The 17,532-nt window shown below is 45.5% G+C and overlaps 1 protein-coding gene across 1 annotated transcript in view; it reads left to right on the top strand.

Moving 5' to 3' along the window:
- LOC142591527 (uncharacterized) overlaps positions 1 to 17,532 on the top strand; it is a 402,039-nt gene that overhangs the window by 27,795 nt on the left and 356,712 nt on the right. The window contains exons 2-3 of the mRNA XM_075703849.1: positions 9,024 to 9,107; positions 10,811 to 10,866. Coding sequence (XP_075559964.1) covers positions 9,047 to 9,107; positions 10,811 to 10,866 — 117 coding nt within the window. The 5' untranslated portion in view covers positions 9,024 to 9,046. The remainder of the gene's footprint in view (positions 1 to 9,023; positions 9,108 to 10,810; positions 10,867 to 17,532) is intronic.

Below are 17,532 nucleotides of genomic sequence, written 5' to 3'. Positions count from 1 at the left end.
CGCAAAGGAAGACGGGCATTTGGCGAGCCCCCGACCACCGCCCGCTCTGCTATCACTGCGGAGAAGCCGGCCATGTGTACCGCTCATTCCGATAACGCGACTTGGGACTGAGAGTGTTCGCTCTCAACGCGCCACGCCGATAGCTTTGAGAGTGACATCGACGACTACCTAGCCTCCACTCAGTGGAATTCTCGGCGACGATCCCGTTCGCCGTCACCAGGCCGCTACCTGTCACCGTAACAACGACCATACACTGGCCCAGCCCGGGGCCGGTCCATCAGCCCATATCCGGAAAACTAAAAGCAGCAACCGATAGAGGTGCGGTTGCTGTTCATTGAACGGACGAAGATCCTCCGCCGCCGACGAAGACGCCGAAGAGACTATCTAGATAACATAAAAACGATGACACACCGCCGTCGCAGTGAATAAGTCTGGCAGCAGTGAATACGCCGATGAAAGACGACCTCAAGGCACGACGTTCCAGCCCCATATCAACAGGATGCAGCCGTGATCCGACGCCAAGACCTGACTGTAACTCACGACAAAGAACCACTGACCTCGACGTGATTCTCGTGGGTTACACAGTCACCGCCTTAGTGAACACAGGGGCTGATTACTCCGTCATGAATGGACACATCGTCGCCCAGGTAAAGGAAGTTAAGACTGCATGGGAAGGCCCTCAAATTCGGACCGCTGGAGGACACCTCATAACGTCGACTGGAATTTGCATGGCAATAATATCCGTTCATGGCCGGACTCACCCTGTCACCTTCGTTAGCCTCCAACAGTGTTCAGGAGACGTTATTCTCGGCATGGACTTCCTGAACCAACATGGCACAATCATTGACCTGAAGTCAAAATCGATAACGCTGTCGGAAGAAAAACGTTACCGCCTGAGTGCTCTCGCTGTCGCCACGCCTTGAGTGTACTCGAAGATCAAGTGAGCATCTCACCACGCTCCAGCCCTATTATTTCCGTCGGCACCGAAACACCCGCTGACGTAGACGGCGTCATCGAGGGTGACCAACGTCCACTACTAGACCGTGAAATTTGTCTGGCAAGAGGGATCGCTGAACTGCTCGGAGGAAAAACGGTGTGGTTGTCAAACTTCAGCCAGGAATTCAAACACGTCAACAAAGGCACGACAATCGCGTATATCGAGGAAATTGTGGAAACCATCATTGCGTTTGTCCTCTCGGATTCTGTCGCATCTACGCCGACGAACATAGTTCCCGATTCACACTTCAAAATAAATCCAAGTCTTTCCATGAGTAAGCAGCCCCACGGCTGACGCCGGTGCCGGAGTAGCAAGACATAACAGTCAAATTCACCGCGAGCTGGAGGCCATGTATGTGGCTCCTGTATGGTCTTACCCAGGCAGCACACCAGCATTGGTCCAACCATGGCCCAATGCTGGCAGAAATTGGTACCAATGTTGGACCAATGTTGGCATATTGGCAAAGTGCAACCCAATCCAATGCTGGCCCAGGGTTAAAGCCAAGATTGGACCAATGTTATGCCAATGCAGCAGCCATTGTGCTGCCAGCGTAGGACCAGCGTTAAAGCCAAGATTGGACCAATGTTATGCCAATGCAGCAGCCATCGTGCTGCCAGCGTAGCACCAGTGTTGAGCCATATCGTTGCCATTATTAATGCCAGCTTTGAGCCAATGCCCTTTGCATCACGCATATTCTAGATACGCTGGCTTTAGAGCACGCACACATTCTTACCGCAAACCTTTTGCTAGCGGCATTTTTTTGTAGCAATTGTCCCCTTACCATCTTCCTCAATAGTAGCTAGGAAAGCTCGACAAAAAGATGTCAAGAAGCAGAAGTCATATATGCTTGCAAATAATAATAAAATAATACTGAAATTGACGTTTATGACAGTTTATTTGCGAATAAATTTTCACAAACAGGCATTTTCCGTGGACCTAGATGGGTGACGCTCGGTTATCTTCAAACAGTTTATTTACAGGCACTGCCCTCAGGATAGGAATCGGGCAAGGTGCCGAGGACGGTGGGCTGGCCAGGGGTTTCAGGGCAGGGAGCTGACGTCGGTAGGCAGGTTGGACAGTGCTTGGATGACGGCGGGCTGATCAGGCCCCCGAGGACCACGATAACGCGGTGGTTTCGTTGATATTGCTACCATATCCCATAGCGACTTCACCTTTACTTGGAGGAAATGCTTGTACTGTAAAATAAAAAGAAACATTATCAGAGATGTTGGTATGACAAATGTATGTGGCAGCGTTTTCATTTGAAAAATCGCCATACTGCAACAATATTATAGGTCTGAGCAGAGAGTTCGAAGAGGTGAATCAAGAAACTTTCTTGCAAGAGATTTGTCAGGTAACACTTCTTAATATTTCGACATATATGGCATATCTTGTACAAGGTGTAACGTAATATTTAGAACAGACATAAAATGCGCAGCATCCGTCCGCCTTGTTTACAGCCCACGCCTAGTCAGCGTAGCACTTTACAATTAAAAAATTGCAGCAATACCTGCTACAGCACAAAAAGCCTAGTTTCAGACTGTGTAGACAAAATGCGGCCTTCGTGCGAAATTTTTAATGTGGAAACCGAGAAGTTCCGTCAGGAAACACTAGTAAAAGAGGCATTTATTATAAGAAAAGAAAGAAATACTGTCGGCTGGAAATGATGCTTGACCTATAACAGTGAGAAGAAGCGTGGTTCCTCGGTATCACTAGCAGGATCAGGCCGCGCGCGTGGCTTGATAAAATCATAGTCCTGGAATTTGGGTGAAATTCACAGAGATATACACGTGGTTCTACTCCGGGCACTATTCAAAGGCTGCAAATAAAAAGAGCTATGTAATTACAGGTACTCTACATTAGCCAGGCCTGTTTCAGTAATATATATAACGCGTGATATTGCTTGGGTTATATTACTCCTTATAAAACTTATAACATGCGCAAGAAAAATGCACTTACCATTGTAAGATCCATGCTTCTGTGTATCCGAGTTCATCCCACGTCGAAGACGGTGGCCACGAGCGCCGACTTTTTTGTAATTGTTGTTTCGCCTATATTAATTCTAACACTCACAAAAATTCGTGGCCACATTGCTGCGTATTTCAAGATGTAGGCTTCTCAGTAGGAATGACGACCGCAAGTGAGCATTTTTCACGAGAGGAGTGCGCTGGCAAGAACGGACAAGACGGCAAGCACTCAAGCGGTGTGGCAACCAGTCGGCGTGCTAGCGACGCATAGAAGGAAAGGGTGAACGAAGAATATGGCGTAAACGCCACTTTCCCTCGCTGGACCTAGCCCGACCGCGTTTTGGGGTGGCAGCGACGGAGGGCGACAAGGAGGACAATAGTGACCACGCCGCTTTCCCCCATGCTTCCGAGAGCACCCAATTCGACACAGCAGCTTATGGCTGTCTGAACGCTTGACTGATAACATTGACCAGGCTCACGTGGGTGTGTGGGGGAGAGGCAAGTGGGGCCTGAAGGACGGAAAGCTAGGCCGAAAAAAAAAATCCGGAATGCGCCGTGCCTACTAAAGGCAAAGACAAGAGGTTGTTGACACGCAAATGCCAAAACGTGCAATTAATTTTTTTTCTGCCAGGGGCATTCATACAAGGAGCTTACTGCACATGCACGAACAAAGAAATATATTACAATAGGAGTATGGTGATTATGTCGCTGCAACACGCCATGCATGCTAAACAAACAAACAAAAGTTTCGCTAATACATATGCGCTCCATCTCGATGCAATATAAAACGGTTCCATCAGCTCTGAGCCACTGTTATTCTCGATTCTCCTCAGAATCCTGACCCACCAAAGCCGCGGACCGTACATGCAAAATATACAATGCGCAGGCAAATTCGCAATACCGTTGCTTCTTATGGAAAGCTCATGTTCTTATTCACGACCAATAAAGCAGCGGGTAAATTTATGCGACTTCCCCTGCTTGCTACGTGGTACACTGGCTTTTCTCTTTAGGGGACGCATTTCGGTAAAGGAGAAGTGCAAAAATGGCGGTATACCATGCATGGAGTTGACATGGGAGAACATATTTCTGGTTCCTGCGCAGTGTGCCTGTGATCAGTGCGTTAGTTTTCAAAACACGTTGTTCAATCTCAGCAAGTCGTAGAGCACTAAAAGCTGACAAGGCGAAAATTGGCTTATTACGGGCCAATGTCCTCCAATGAAAGCCAACTAGTAACCCATATTGGCAAATCCATACGAAAGCCGGTCCAATAATTCCCGCCTTGTTGAACGGCAGTGCCAATATTGTTTACTGACTGTGTAATGTGGGCCAACATTGGATCTCCATCAGAATGGCACAGCCAATATTGTTTACTGACTGTGTAATGTGGGCCAACGTTGGATCTCTATCAGAATGGCACAGCCAATATTCGCGCCACGCTGTTAACCTTAGGCCATCATTGGGCCAGGAATCAGAATGGCACTGCCAATATTGGAACCACGCTGTTAATCTTAGGCCGTCATTGGGCCAAGAAGTGCCAATATGTTTCCAACGTTGGCCCAACCTGACGTGCCGCCTGGGTACCTACGGGACATCCTGCTCTCCATTGCACTGAAACAATTGGTTGTTCGGGAGGAAGAAACAAGCTTTGGGCTTCTTTCTCTCTGTCCCGTTAGCTCGTCCACCGCCTACGAGGTTTCTCAAGCTGCTTGTTCCCAGAGGCAAAGCATCTCCCGCCCCGTCGCAACCCGAGTGATTGGCAAACAGAGGATGACATGCCCATATGTTTACATTGTTCCCGGATTGGACATATCGCCCGTCATTGCCGCAGTCACGGGCCGTCGTCTCCTCGATAGCCATCCCAGAGCTACTACCGTCAAGCACCAGGCCTTCGTACTTTCTCACCTTACAAGCCGGCTCTGAACACTAATACCGACAGCGCCCAGCCGAGACCCAGCCGCCCTCTGTCTCTTCAATATCGACAGTCCCTTTCACCTCTTGTTGCCGCTTTTCGTCCCCGTCTGCAAGCGGCCGCCACACTTTCTGAAGCTGGGCGGAGCAGTTCTCGGATGTTAGGCTGCAACTAAGACCTGGCCAACAGATCCTCTTTTGTATCTGCCTACACGTGGAAGCCTGCTGGACGATGAAATAGATGGTCCTCCGATCACATCTCCTGTCGACAGAGGAGCGCAGCTGTGAGCTACAAGTTCCGTTCTTCTCCGAAGATACTAGAAAGTTCTCACACAAGCCATGCCCTGTGCAGTATGAGTCGCCGACGGCAGCGCTTCACCTGTCATTAGAACGTGCGCGGCATATGTGTCCATTGAAGACCACTACAGTATTGTCTTACTTATTGTCCTTGCGCAGGGCCCGCTCGAGCTCATTTATGTCCTGGACCTTTTTAGGAAACACTCCACCCATTGACTGTTCCTCTGGCATTGTACATTTGCCTATGCTGTTTTCTACCGGCCCCGCTTCTAGTACAGCACACTGCTTATGTTCTGCCCAGTTCACCCATCTGTCTCCACCGGCCGTTACAAATGTCCTCGTGAGCTCTTCCGTTCTTGAGGGCGAGTACGCCGTATCTCCGATCACTGACATGGTTCTCTCGCGTAGTATTGCGCTACCGAACACCATCATCCGGATCCTCAAGAATTGTACATATCTAGACATCCTCCATTTTGAGTTTTCTACGCCTGTTCTACTCTACTACATTGCCTTGGTGCATATCACACCTATAGAAGAATTTCAGATTTCTTCCTTGGCATTGAAGAAGCCCTCCCCAGCTACAGTGGGCCCCTGCCATCTGCTCTTTCGTCGTCTTCGCCGACTGAGGACATTTGTAAAATGATTGCTTCTGGGTTTCCTTCTGAGCGAATAAAAGCTCTTCAATCTTCTGAGCAAATAAAAGTCACCCATCACATCAACACCGGTGATGCGAGCCTCTTTCGTAGGGAAATTCAGAGCGTCTCCGCAGGGAAGCGGGCCATCCTACAGAAAAAGTCGACAAAATGATGGCGAAGGAGATCATTGAGCCTTCGAGCAGTCCCTGGACATTCCAGGTTTTCTTGGTAAAGAAAAAGGACAAGTCTTAGCGCTTCTGCGTTGACTTGCGTGTCCTAACAAAAATAGCAAAAAGGTAACAAAATATGTGCGTACCAAATATGTGCGTAAATATGTGCGTAATATGTGCGTACATAGCAGTGGGTACCACTGCTATGTACAGCTGATGCCCTTATTTGTCTTCATGGATCAAAATATTTGTCTTCAATTGACCTCCGTTCGGGATATTGGCAGAGTGGCGTAGATGAGCAGGACCGTGAGTAGACCACCTTCATTACCGCAGATGGTCTTAACCAATCAAAGTCATGCTCTTTGGTTTATGAAAATGCCCCTGCTACATTCGAGCGTATGATGGACTCTCTTCTACATGGCTTGAACTTGTCAGCATGTCTTTGTTATCTGGACAATGCGATTGCGCTTTCACCGACCTGTAAGAGTCACGCTGCGAGCCCTCATACTCTCCTTTCTGTCTTTCGCGGCGCTGGCGTTCAGATTAATTCGTCGAGATGCCATTTTGGCTGCCACGATATTACTGTGTTAGGGCATGTCGTAAATGCCGAGGGTGTACTACCTGACCCTGAGGAAGTTAGCTCTGTGCACACTTTTGCTGATACATGTTCAGCAAAAGATGACTGAAGCTTTATGAAATTATGCTCGTATTTCCGCCATTTTGTTTAAGGATTTGCCGATATCGCTAGTCCACTCACCGGCCTTTTTAAGAGGGATGCGCGTCTTCCTTGGGGACCACAGCAAGCCCAAGCCTTTGCCACTCTTATTAGGCGCCTAACTACTTCTCCAATTCTGTCTCATTTTGACCCGTCGGCTCCAACTGAACTCTGCACAGACGCGTGGGGCCATGGCATTGGCGCCCTGCTCTGCCAGCGTCACTGGGGTCAAGACTGCGTCATCACTCACGCCAGCCACCTCCTTTTGCGCCCGATCAAAATTACTCAATCAACGAACATGAATGCCTAGCACTCGCCTAAGCTGTCGCGAAATATCAACCATACCTGCTCGGTCGCGGTTAATGCGTCGTAACTGATCACCAAACCCTTTGCTGTCTCTCTTGTTTGAAGTACCCAATAGAACACCTTGCTCATTAGATCTTGCGTCTGCAAGAGTACACAGTTTTCATGGTGCATAAATCAGAACGTCTGTATTAAGACGCCGACTTCCGGTCCCGCCATCCTGTGGATCTACCGGACATCGCAGATGCTGATTCTCACATTGGCATTCTATCAATATCCGACTTGCTGCATATCGGTGACGAACAACGCCGCGATCCAGTCCTTGGCATTGTGATGGACTGCCTCACTTGCGCGCCCAGTGACTCTTCCCCCAGGATGGTCATCCTGCGCGATGGGAGTTTATATCATCGCAGCGTGTACCCTTATGCTCCCCGATCTCCTGCTGGTCATTCGAAGGCATTTCTGACTCACCGTGCTCCGACAGCAACACGACGCTCCTACCGGTGGGCACCTGAGTGTCACTCATAGATGCGACCGCGTGACACACTGCTTCTCCTGGCGCGGAATTTATTACTCTGTGCGCCATTACGTCGCTGCTTGCAATTTGTGTCAGCGCCGGAAGTGACCTGCATAACCGCCTGCCTATTGGCGTCCCCTCGGAGGCATTTTATGCTGCGCGGTTCGACCTGATTGGCCGTTTTCTCTTTTCTACCAAAGGCATCAAGTGCATTACCATGGCAATCCATTACGCAACAGCGTATGCTATCCCACGAGAAATTCTAAGTAGCTGCGTGACGCTTGTCGGCAACTTTCTGCTGCACAATGTAATCCTATGGAACGGCAGCCCCCTCCAGTTCATTACTATTTGTGGCCGGTCCAACCTATCGAAGCCCATCGATGATCTGCTGCACTCCTGTGCTATCGAGCACGAAGGCGCTACTGCATACCATTTTCAAACGAATGACGTTACTTAACTCCCCAAGCACCCGCTGACTGAAATATTTCCCATGCGTATTTCCGATGATCTCTGTGACTGGGCCGTCGCTGTGCCATCCATTCCCTTTGCTTATAATTCGTCTCGTCATGAGACCACCCTATTCTCACCATTCGACCTTTTGTTTGTACGTGACCCTGCATTACCCTTGACTGGTTACTTCCTGGCGAATTACAAACCCCAACCGCTTACGTCTGTGAGGTGATCACGAGCGACAAATCGCTCGTGATCACCTTGCTCTCTCGCACAGTTCCCAAGAGCACCGTTACGACCGTTGGCACCGAGAAGCCCATTTGCCCGGATGATCTTGTGCTCTTTTCTACACCTTCGCATCGTGTTGGATTGTCTAAAAAACTCCTGTGACATTGCTCTGGTCCTACAAGGTGTTGCACCAACTCTCCCACTTAACGTGAAAGATTACAGCGGCAGGCAATTCTTCAATGCCTCCCGACATGAGCATAGATGTTGTTCACGTTGCTGGACTTAAGCCCTATGTACTCGCCTTGATTCATGCTCAATAACCTGCCCCGGGAGGGTGACGTTGCGGGGAATAGAAGTAGAGAAGAAGAAGAGAAGTATGGTTCAGCTAGAGAGCTTATTGTAATTTGGGCGAACGTTCATAAAATGTTGCTAGGGGAACTCTCATGTGAAATAAGAAGGTTCTAAATTGTTGCACATTTTAAAGAACTTTGGTTTCGTGCCTGCAAAGGTTTACATCTGATCTGGATCTGTTTCGTAGTTTATACAAAGTACCGAGCAATTGCGACGCTCACCAATTGACAATTCACCACTGAAAAAAATGTCATCAATACGAGCTTTGCGTGCAATATTTAAGCTGTACACCATGGTGTTGGATACAAATACTCTCATTTGCTCGTCGGTTGATCGAGGGTTGCTCGTCTTTTGGGTGCCGTATAGTTGTGTGCGCCGGATAATATGCTTTCCTGTTTCCAGTAGTTTAATCAAAATATGTTTAGACCATGGCTGGTGCTTACACAAAACTGTGGCAAATACTACACCATCCTTCTATGTTCCAGCGTTGGCTCTCTCAACTGAGGACATGAAGTTCGTTTCTTTGTCCCTAATCTTCGCAATATATTCGGCGCTTTCTTATTGTCAAGGTGAGTCATTTTCTGTGATAAACATGAAAATTTACCTACCTAGATAAGAAAATAAAGTTGAAAGGCTTCCAGGCATATGCAAGACAACCGCATCTTGACAATAAAATATGGTAAAGTCTGGTTTCGTAGCTCTCCAATGGCACAAGTGCAACCCCTTTCCTCACGCATGTTTCTGCGAACTATCGCGGTTCCATTTCCACACGAATAAAGAATAATAACATTTGCGTATTCCATTGGCCGTACCATCGACTTCTTTTTTTACTCTTATCTCGAAGAAGAAAATGTGTAAGGTGATTTTGAAAACATTACCATTGTATACTATTGCTAAAGTATTATATACCCCATTACGCGAAAATACGTCGTAGTCGACGGCGTGACCGAATGATGGTCGCCTCGGACTCACGTAGCCTTTCTCATGGAGCTTCCTGTAGACGAAGTAAAATAGTTTGTTCGGTCTGGGTGAGAATCAAACCTGGGCTTCCGGGGTGCAATACAATCATACTGCCGCGATATCACAGCGGCTCCGCTGTTGTCGTTAGCTGAATGTGTGCTTAGTGCGTACAGCATTGCACACGCCAAGTCGTAGCTATCTGGCTGCTTAAAAGTCCGGCCAATGGCGTGCGTCATTGGGCACGTGACAGCGCAACAAATGGGAGGATGTGGCTCCACGCCTTTAGTTTATCAAATAAAAGTATCAATGAGGAGTTGAACTCTGCTGAACAGCTCTACGGTTCCTTAAGCGAAGATTTTCTTAAATTTTTAAGAATTACCCTTGGCAGATAGCGCAATTCTAGTTCATCAGCTTGGACAATACCTTGAGGAAACAGTTTGAATGTGTAACCGTACTTCTGCGATTATAAGTACCCCCCTCTGTTTTCGCGAAAAAATGGGAAAAAAGCACCCCCTATTTGGTAGGAAGAGCGCATAGCCAGGGCTGCCCAGCGCGTCACGTTTTTCTACCAAACAACCTTCGAATCAGCCCACATTTATAGGCAGCGCAATCTTCGGAAACAGCCCCTGCAACAGCCAGATTACCACCACATCTTTCTGCAGAACGCTTGGTTGAACTAGATAATGATTTTTTTTATTACTAAATTATATTCGCCTATTATTAAGAGGCATGAACAAACTAAAACTTGAAACTACCCTTATCTTGTAGTGCATTGTTTATCCTGTTAGTCAGGAAACTGTTGCATTTACAAAAATCGAGCGTTAATATCATCATGAACACAACAAAGCGGTTTATAATTTTATTTTTACCATCGGGCTTCTGCTGTAAATGAAACAGTGCGTTAGTGAGATATTCTTTTGTGCGACAGCAATTAAATGTTATGAGTGCTGATGCACATTTGTAGGTGCAGTTAACATACTTCTTCAAATACCAGCTTGATTATTTTCGGTTTTGTTTTCAATGCTTGTAAGTGGTGATTTAATTGCGGCTAAGTTTTCAGATATATTTTATTTGACAATACGACTATATCAAATTTCGCACTTGTTCTTTTTTCACAATAGAGAAGTCACACTGTGGATAATTATTGCTACAAATTTCTCGTTTTCTTTTACATTGTACACCATAATAGGTATAACATATGATTTTTATTTGTGAACAAAGCTTTGTGTAATATTTTATGTACTCATGTTCTGCAAACGTGTGCGCGAAGTATTATATGCGACGCCTTGTTTTATTTTTTTTTTGCATAAAGTTGATTATTCCAAGCTGCCTGAAGATTATCTAAGGAGGATTAAGGAGGCCCGGCAGGTAAGTCAGTGTTTCGCAGCTGCACACCGAATTTACGATATTCAATTCAAAGGATACGACATGGGCAGCCTCGTGAAGTCGTTCTTTGGGTGGGCGCCTTCATCCTCACCTACCCTCGCACTAACCTGTGGAAGTGAGCGTGAGGTGAGGCTTGTTTTTGGTATGCTCGTGAAGACAAGGGCGAAATAGGGCGGACATTGCGCCGCGAGGCGGAGCGAGGGCTACTTCGGCGAAGCGAGAACTCATGAGGAAGTCGCAATTGAAGCTGCTACGCTTGCACGCACTGCGCTTTCCTGGGTGTATTTGACCTTGAAATCCGTAGGCACACTAGGAAGACAACCCGCCAATTTCTGTCAGCCAGCTTCCGCTGAAAGCGGTTTCTGTGGCGTCACTGCTCTTGCCATAATGCGCTGACAAAACTATACACGGCATGCCGTCAGTTGTCAACAGGTAGGGATTGCAGGCAGGCCGTCTTATTGGGCTGTAACACTTCAACGGCATCATGGGCCTGTCTCCAGGCTGATGCATTACATGGAGCTTGTTACCGCTGGTTTCCTCACGTGCTGTTTGCTTTTCTGTATGTTTGATCTCTTCGCAACAATAGTTCCTAATTAACGCATACAACGTTGATGCAAATAATTACCCAACTTATTTATGATGTCATCTGGTGCTTGAATAACATTTGTTCAATATATGCATCTGACCCTAATACATCTATGGAGTACCTCTAAAAATAATATTGCTTTTAACTTTCTTCAACACTCATTACTCAATCCATAATCACCAACTGATGGGAAACCTGAAAGTTGTAGACGTTGCCGTAATTATAAAGAGCAGTTCACTCCTGTGTCACTAAATAGTGAATGTGAAGTGGCTAGCCCCCTATGGGCTAAGGAATCTAGGCCACTGATAGGTGTGTACACAGAGGACATTGCAACCACGTGAAGAAAGCATGGATAACATTACCTCAAACTAGTGAATCCAGCCCCTTCTTCGAAGTGCCAAGGACGACTGCTACAGTTACATGATCGCATGCGCCAGAAGGTCCACATGCATACAGCAGGTCTGCCCATGAGCGTCTGTCATTGTTCCATTACATGAGTTACTACACAGGATTAAGGGATATATTTTGGCTACAATATGAACAGAGTGATTATTCACTGCTCCGTGCTTCTTCGCCCTACTTATTATTATTCATAATGCAGATTTGAGAATGACTGAAAAATTACAACAAAATGCTGCTCGAAATAACGCAGCCAAGTCACTTATCGACATAATCAGTAGCGCGTAAAGGAATAGCCCGACCGAAAGAAATAACCGAGCCGATTCCTAGTCAGATTAGGAAAATACAGTTATTGTTATTGTTTTTCAGAGCGAAAGAAGATGGTAAGCTTTGCCCTGGAGGGACAGGTAAAAACATTGCCATGAGAGCGAATTCAGTGTTCGAGCGGTTTGTATACTTCGTATATACGAATAGTAGCGCGGCTGCGCGTGGGAGAAGAATACTTTCTGATAATGTGGATCACAGATAGAGAGAATAATTTTTCTAGGTTAGATTGAGGGAGATGTCAGGAAGAAACCTTTGTGCTGAGGCTGCTGGCGTAAAAAAGTGACATTTGCTCAGCACTCAGAAGGCGTGATTCAAAAACAATTTGCCGAGGATAAGCGAACGTTTATGTGCGACAAGAAATTCAACATTTCGCGGTAGACTTACGTACCTTGTTTAGTATCATCAAGCAAACCGTTGTGCACAATGGAACATTAAAAAAGAATTATGTACGACTGTTGGGTGAAGAATAGATGGTGTGATTCTGAATTAGGTGCGAACTGAGAGGCGAGGATTCTAACTTGGCTTTTGCAGCCGTTAGTCATATTCCAGAATGAAATTGCAATTTTAACAGTGTATATCTTTTAGCAACCGTCTTCTACCTGCGCACTCATGACTGCGAAGAAACGCCTTTCGTTCTCGGACAGGATATATAGATGCAGCTAAAAGGTCGCAGTTTCGCCCGATAGAGGAAGCATCAATTGCGATAGCAAATCAGTAGACAGCTATACGAAGTAAGGACATAAATTTTATTGGCCGTGTAAACTCGTGACCATTTGCTCACTGTCTAAATACAAGCACGGTGTCACGCGCGGACAAGTAAACATGAGCACATCTCGCTCAATAGCCGTGCACACTCGCTGTCGAAACGCTGGAGTGAGGACATGCTGCAGCAGCAGCGAACGAGTTGACCTTCCCGCTGCCTCTCACTCCAACGCGAACTAAGCGACATGAACACAGCGCACACGAAGCTATCACCACTCGGCGCACATTGTCCCCATCGCAGATCGTTTTCAAGTTGAGATGAGAGCGGCCGCATACAGCTGCGCCATGCGCAGCTGCAGCCGAAGTAGAACGCCCTGTTCCCTCTCTTTTTCCGCCGGCGCCTTGCGCGCGATGAAAGACGGCGCGGCAGCTCCCCGCTTGCTTCCCTTGCGTACAAGAGATTCCATCACATTCGGCTCACCCTCGCACGTTTACAACCCCACATAGAGCACATGGCGCGCGGCGATGATGTTATCGCTGCTGGAGTTTATACGGAACGTCACTTCGACGCCGAAGCCAATGGTGTGACCGCCCGTGGAGAGTCCCTATAATTGTTATCGCAATAAACAGAACTTGCCTTTCGCCAACAAAGTTTATCTTATGCGTGCTTTCACAGAAAAACAACGAAAAATGGATACCACCCATGAACTCAGTTTCGTCTTGTATTCAAATACAGTGGAGACGCACTAACAGTTGGTGTACGTTCTAACATTACAAATATCACACCGAACTATAGTCTTCTGAAGCGTAGTAGTGAACATAGTGCAGCAAAAAAATTATTTTAAACATTGCAAAATAATATAGAAGCCGCTCAAGCATCCTGAAACTTTATAACGAAAGCAAACGCGTTGACAAATTAGGTATGTGCAATTCGATGACAGGAATTCAGTGGCCACACATGTATTAGGATAAAATGTGAAGGTGATTTATAAATTAATATTTGCATTACAGAAAGCGTTACTAGACCTAATTTGCAGTGATTGTGTCTTTAGGAAGCCATGAGACACAAAGGAATTTATGTACTGCGCAAGAAGTTTCTGGCACTTTCAACGATATGAAGCTTTTCTGAAACCTCTATCAGTCAGTTGAGATCAGATTAGATAAGAATCAAATTTTCGGCTTCTCTTGTGAAGCTAATTGGCGCTCGTATTAGAGAAAGGATTAAGGCAGTCCCAAGAGACACGCCTTCGCTACTGAAAAAAAAAATATGAACGAGAATGTACGAGCAATGTTGGACACGATTATTGCTGCGTAGACTGTACCCTTTCTCGTAGACTGAATGAGTTCTCGTTGACTAAACGATTGATTTCTTGTAGACAACGATTTCTCGTACCACATGTAGTAGAAGTAGTATTTCATTTTGGCCATATTATAGAATATGCCCCTTAAGAGACGCTAAAGGAGGCAGATAAATCATGCCTCCGGACAAAGCTTTAGCCCCAGATTACAAGTCGTGGCACCGATGGCGAACAGACAAAGTCCATAATCCTCAGGAACGCTGCTCACTAAAAGTATTACCGCAAATAGACAACAAAATATACACCAAACTAATGATCAAAACTCCGCAAAATATATTTGATAGTAAACAAAAAACTAAAACGCTACGGCGAAAACAAAAAGATTAGTAAACTAGTAAGGACAAAAGAAACCAATTTATACGAGTTGATATGTTTCAAATTTATACAGAAGTATAAAACATCTTGACTTTCTTCTTAAACATTGATACATTAGTACTTTCTAGAGCTATTTCTGCATTCGATTGGTACGTATTACACAGGGTTGCGATTTGGTGATGTAAACATTGTATTACATAATTGGTACTAGATCTAGTGGTGGACAACACGACAGCTCGTAAATCATGTTATATCCCTTGACAAATAAGTATTGCTGAAAATATCTATACCCTGCTTGATTTTATGGAAAATATAAACCGACAAACTCAAGTTATAGGAATGAAAAAGATTGCGAACACGACAAGTCTCAAAAACGTTTGCTTCGGCTACTGGGCCTGCGCAGCAAACACGGTAAATAAGTATTTCCATGATTGTTAAGGTAAAAGGAATCGACAACAAATTTCTGACACAGTGTAAATGCTTCGAAGAAGATGGTGCTTTTCTTCTGCCATAGCTCCAGAAAACACAGTATGATACAATTTACTGCATGACATTTTCAATAGATGCACATTATGAGTTCTTGGTGACTTCGAAAATGAGGAGCAAGTGCAGTGGCTCTCTGAGCAGCTCCAAGACAGTACTGGTAATCAGATGGCAACAGAGACCACTGATATGGAAAATAAGTTAGGGGCAGCATCGTCAAATGCCACATCATTAAGACAAAACTTTAAGGGGACACTGAAAAAATAATTATTATCTGAGCTGAACTATTAAATTACTCTTTCGCAACACCAGAAGAAGACTGCAGTTACCTAACGAGGAGGTAAGCCAGAAAACTGACAAGATAAAGTTCCAGCCCTTTCTCATCGTCTACTAACGTCTACTTAATTAGCCTTTGGCAAATATTCACTATATAGCCCTCTAACAAAGCTAAATACTGTATATGGCAATTTTTACCATATGTACTCAGTCGCAGCAGCCAATAAACAGTAAATACTCTTGAATGCACGAAGTTCCCCTGATATAGCGGCAGTGATGTTTTTGTGCAAAATTTGGCAAAAAGTAGAGATTTGCCCGTCACACACTCTTCGATAAATAACCTCCCATCAGAAAATTAGCACAAAAAGAAGCAATACTTCATGCATCTGAACTGATTTAGTGTTTCACTTTAGTGTTCTTTTAAGGCCGAATCCCTAAGTTTATTCAGTGACGTATAATGACGTATGTGTCCTAATTCCTATTGTAAACATTCAAACCATTTTTCTTGGGCCTTACTTAAAGTGCCTTTGTATGCCATGAACAAAACAAGAACAAGCTGACAGCAGGAGCCAACGTTTCGACAAGTTCACTTGTCTTCTTCAAGGCGACATACGCTTTCCTCGCCACAGCACATGTAGGTGACGTTCTTCTAAAGGGGAGAGGGCGGAAGGAGGATGGGTGCGGCAACGAGTTTAGGTGTGTTAGCGGCGTGGGTATCGAATTGAGAAGAAAGGAGTGTAGTGCACTAGGTCAGCGACACGGCCGTCTGTCAATCACGTGTCAACGCCCGTGTGTCAGCCGGCGTGCCAACGATGTGTACAGCAGCCCTCTATTACCTGTTTCGCCTTGTAGAAGAAAAGTCTACTTGTCGGGATGCTGGCTCCTGCTTTCACCTTGTTCTCGCTTTGCTCATCGTCTTGGATTTCCGTCTTCCGCCTTAATCGCGTTTTCCCTTCGTATGCCATACATGAAACTGAATTAAAAGAGTCCCTCTAAAAGGATAAATGAATCGCATTTCTATATAGTAAAGCAACTGCACAGCCTAAAGAGAAACGTGGCTTCGTGGCCTAAATGGAAAAAAACAAAAATGAAACTAAGCCTTTGGTGGGGGCCCATATTATGATACTACGTCCATATCTTACCGAGTGATTATTCAGTTTGTACTTATCCGAAAAGCTTGTTAACGGCTTACGCCTTCTTTTCACTAATGCTCTCTAAGCAAAAGGGGCCTAAGGCTAAACGTCAGGTAGCCACAACATTTTAATCGTCAAATTAACGTCCGTTATGACCTTTGTTTGCCGCTTTGAATTGCGTATGTATTGACATGGCAGCTATGATATAATTATTGTAGGACAACGAGGCTTGAGCATGACATGCATAAAACCCTTTTGTTCTGTGAGAAAATATTCCCTGATACTCGTTCGGGGAGCTCATAGGCCGCTCCCCGGAAGATTACGAGAAAATGCGAATAATGCGTATGTGCATAATCCACAACAAAAGACCTCGTTTCTCTGAGAATGCCACAGCTAACTACATACTTCAACTTGACCGTATTATATGCACGCAATGTATAGGATGGCTCTGAGGGTACCACAAACAACTGAAATTCACATCAGCCAAGTTCAGCAGTCAACACCGTATTGAAGCATCTAGAAGTTCTGCATACTAGCAACTTAACAGAATAATAAGGATAAGGTGAGAGAGATGGTGACACTGTAAGAAAATCAATAGCATAGTTCAAGCTCTATGCCACATCATGTCCAGAAACGAAAGGCATACCCAGCTTTCGGTTATACTCTCACCTGCGACCACTGTACCAGGCCGACTCACATGCATATGAAGCAGTTTGTGATACCACGTTATCACAACCTGCAATTGATGGGACGTCAGAGATCAGCTTCTAGCTGATCTCAGATGTGAATCATCAAGTGACGAAATTTGAAGTAAAAGTGTTCAACACATTTAGGCCAACCTTGGCAGCCTGCATATCTTGCAAAAGAACTAGGCAAAAATTCATGTTGCAAAGATAGCACACACTTTCTTAAAGCTTTCTCTTTTGTTTATGCATGCATTTTTAACTATTTTTACCTTGACATGCAGCACACTTGGAACAGCAGAAACTGACATTTCTTTTAGATCAGTGAGTTATCTCAGTCCTTTTGGTGCTGCCAATTTGCGCTGCTTCGGGAACCTGTCTTGATA

This window comes from Dermacentor variabilis, chromosome 8 (assembly GCF_050947875.1).
Source record: "Dermacentor variabilis isolate Ectoservices chromosome 8, ASM5094787v1, whole genome shotgun sequence".
In the NCBI taxonomy this organism is placed as follows: Eukaryota; Metazoa; Arthropoda; class Arachnida; order Ixodida; family Ixodidae; genus Dermacentor; species Dermacentor variabilis.
Note: the sequence above shows the minus strand (reverse complement) of the source record. Positions and strands in the feature narration are given on the sequence as shown.